Below are 2,495 nucleotides of genomic sequence, written 5' to 3'. Positions count from 1 at the left end.
AGAAAAAAAAAAGACACTGCCTAATATAGTCAAGCAGACACAAAACATGTGGCAAGGCTCTGCAACTTAAATTTCAATGCCTGACCAATCTGGAAGCCTTCTATGATGGTGTGACTAGCTGGGTAGATGAGGGGAGAGCAGTGGATGTTGTCTACCTCAACTTCAGCAAGGCTTTTGACACTATCTTCCATAACACACTCATAGGTAATCTATGCTTCCTAAGCTAAGAGGATAGTGAGGTGGATTGAGAACTGGCTGAATGACAGAGCTCAGAGCAGCGCAGAGTCTAGTTGGAGGCGTGTAGCTAGTGGCGTTCCCCAGGAACAAGACTGGACCCAGTGCTGATCCAACATATTCATCAATGACCTGGATGAATGGATGGAGCATCCCCTCAGCAAATTTGCTGATAATACAAACCTGGAAGTAGTCGCTGACACACCGGAAGGCTGTGCTGCCATTCAGCAAGATCTGGACAGGCTGGAAAGTTGCTTGGAGGGGAACCTAACGAAGTTCAACAAGGGCATGTATAGAGTCCTGCATCTGAGAAAGACTAACATGCAGCAGTACAGGTTAGAGGTTGACTGGGGAGAAGGACCTGGGAGTTTTGATAGACAAGTTAACCATGAGCCAGTAATGTGTCCTCATGGCCAGGAAGATCGATGGTCTTCCAGAGATCTTGGGGTGCATTAATAGTGTGACCAGCAAGTCAAGGTAAGTTCCCCACCACCACCACCCTAATGAGGCCACATCTGGAGTATTGTGTCTAGTTCTGGGTTACCCAGTTCAAGAGAGACAGGGAACTATTGGAGAGAGTCCAGGGGAGGGCTACAAAGACGATTAGGGGACAGGAGCATCTCTCTTACAAGGAAAGGCTGAGATTCCTGGGTCTGTTTAGCCTGGAGAAAACTGAGAGGGGATCTTACCAATGCTTATAAATATCTGAAGGGTGGGTGTGTTAAGAGGATGGGGACAGTCTCTTCTCAGCAGTCCCCAACGACAGGACAAGGGACAACAGGCACAAACTGGGACACAGGAAGTTCCATCTGAACACAAGGAGAAAATTCTTTACTTTGAGGGTGGCAGAGCACTGGGACACGCTGCCCAGACAGGTGGTGGATTCTCCTTCTCTGGAGACTTTCAGAACCCATCTGGACATGATTCTATGCAACATGCTGTAGAAGAATCTGCTTCAGCGGGGAGGCTGGACTAGATGACCCCCAGAGTTCCCTTCCAATCCCTCCTGTTCCATGAGTCTGTGATTATCATAACTGAAGTACTTACCCACCTAATACAAAGTCCCATAAAATCTTTGGTCTAGCTATGAAAAGCTATACATCAGGAATCACAACAGAAGCCATCAACAAGTTATGCAATAAAAACCAGCTTGTCAGTGTAACTCATATGTAGGCTGATCACCGAAAAAAAGGAGTAAGCCTTTTACAGCACAAAATTTGTGGCAACTGCAGCTAAGGATCACCAGAGCTACTACCTGGTGATCCTTACTGACAAACTACCCTGGATTCCTTACTTACAAATTGCTATACATCCAGGTTTAGATCAGCAACAATTGTCCAAATTTTATTACTTATTCACATCACCAAGACAATTGCCATTCAGTATTAACCTACAGTTTCTGATCTCCTCTCAGTTTACATTGTGACCAACCTACCTCAGAAATGCAAATACTAATTTTCAAACCTCTCTCCAATTTCAGACTTGATCTATAGCAATTTTAGTTGATTATTTCTTCCAGCTAGTTCTTCATTGTTGGTTGTGCTCAGGACTTTCATGTTTCTTGGTCAATTCACTTTTAAAGCCATTAAAGCCATCAGTCGCAAACTCAAAGGTATTTAAATACAGTAATCTGTAGCTAAAATTAAGTAGTGTTTACAACTATATGACCATACCCATTCACTGTTCATCTTCACCCTACAGATATTTTGAAAAGCAAGATTCGCTGTATATTCTCACTAAATACATTTGAGGACACAGTTTTGAAAAGCAGTAGAGCCTTTCGAAATCCACAGTTCAGGACTGTCCTTTGGGAAAAAGCTCTAACCAAGCAGGGTGTAGAAGGTCCAATATTCCACATACAACTTCAGTCGAAAGTGCTTCTGCAATAGTCACTAACAGAATACGCACAACTTCTGGGGAAGGATTTGCTACTTGAGAGATTCAAATAGTAATTACAGCCCTATGCTGTATCACTCGTGTCTCATTAGCAGGTTGTTCATTATTTGATGAGTGGATTTCATCTAGTCTTCATTAATATTCAAAGTAAAATTTCAACTTGGGTGATCTACCCACAGCATGGCACATACTCCAGCTGCAACTCTTCCCTGTTACAAGGACAGGTGTATGACTGACTGACTTTCATTTGGTTTGAGCTAACTAAGTTCAAATCACAATTTAAAAGAAGAATTTGATGATTTAACTACTAAGTGCTATGGTCTTGTACGTTCTTTAATTACAGAGCCTGTGTTTATCTAACTCTG

General features: G+C 42.8%; 1 protein-coding gene across 1 annotated transcript in view; it reads right to left on the bottom strand.

The window, feature by feature from the left end:
- Positions 1-417: 417 nt before the first annotated feature.
- The window catches only part of LOC104497243 (mannosyl-oligosaccharide 1,2-alpha-mannosidase IB-like), a gene marked incomplete at its 3' end in the record, with an annotated part of 31,791 nt that continues 29,713 nt past the window's right edge, over positions 418-2,495 (bottom strand). Inside the window, exon 3 of the mRNA XM_010140476.1 lies at positions 418-501. Within this exon, the coding sequence (XP_010138778.1) occupies positions 418-501 (84 nt within the window). The remainder of the gene's footprint in view (positions 502-2,495) is intronic.

This window comes from Buceros rhinoceros, unplaced genomic scaffold, assembly GCF_000710305.1.
Source record: "Buceros rhinoceros silvestris isolate BGI_N320 unplaced genomic scaffold, ASM71030v1 scaffold517, whole genome shotgun sequence".
Lineage (NCBI taxonomy): Eukaryota > Metazoa > Chordata > Aves > Bucerotiformes > Bucerotidae > Buceros > Buceros rhinoceros.
The sequence above is the reverse complement of the archived record's forward strand: the minus strand, read 5'-3'. Positions and strand labels throughout refer to the sequence as shown.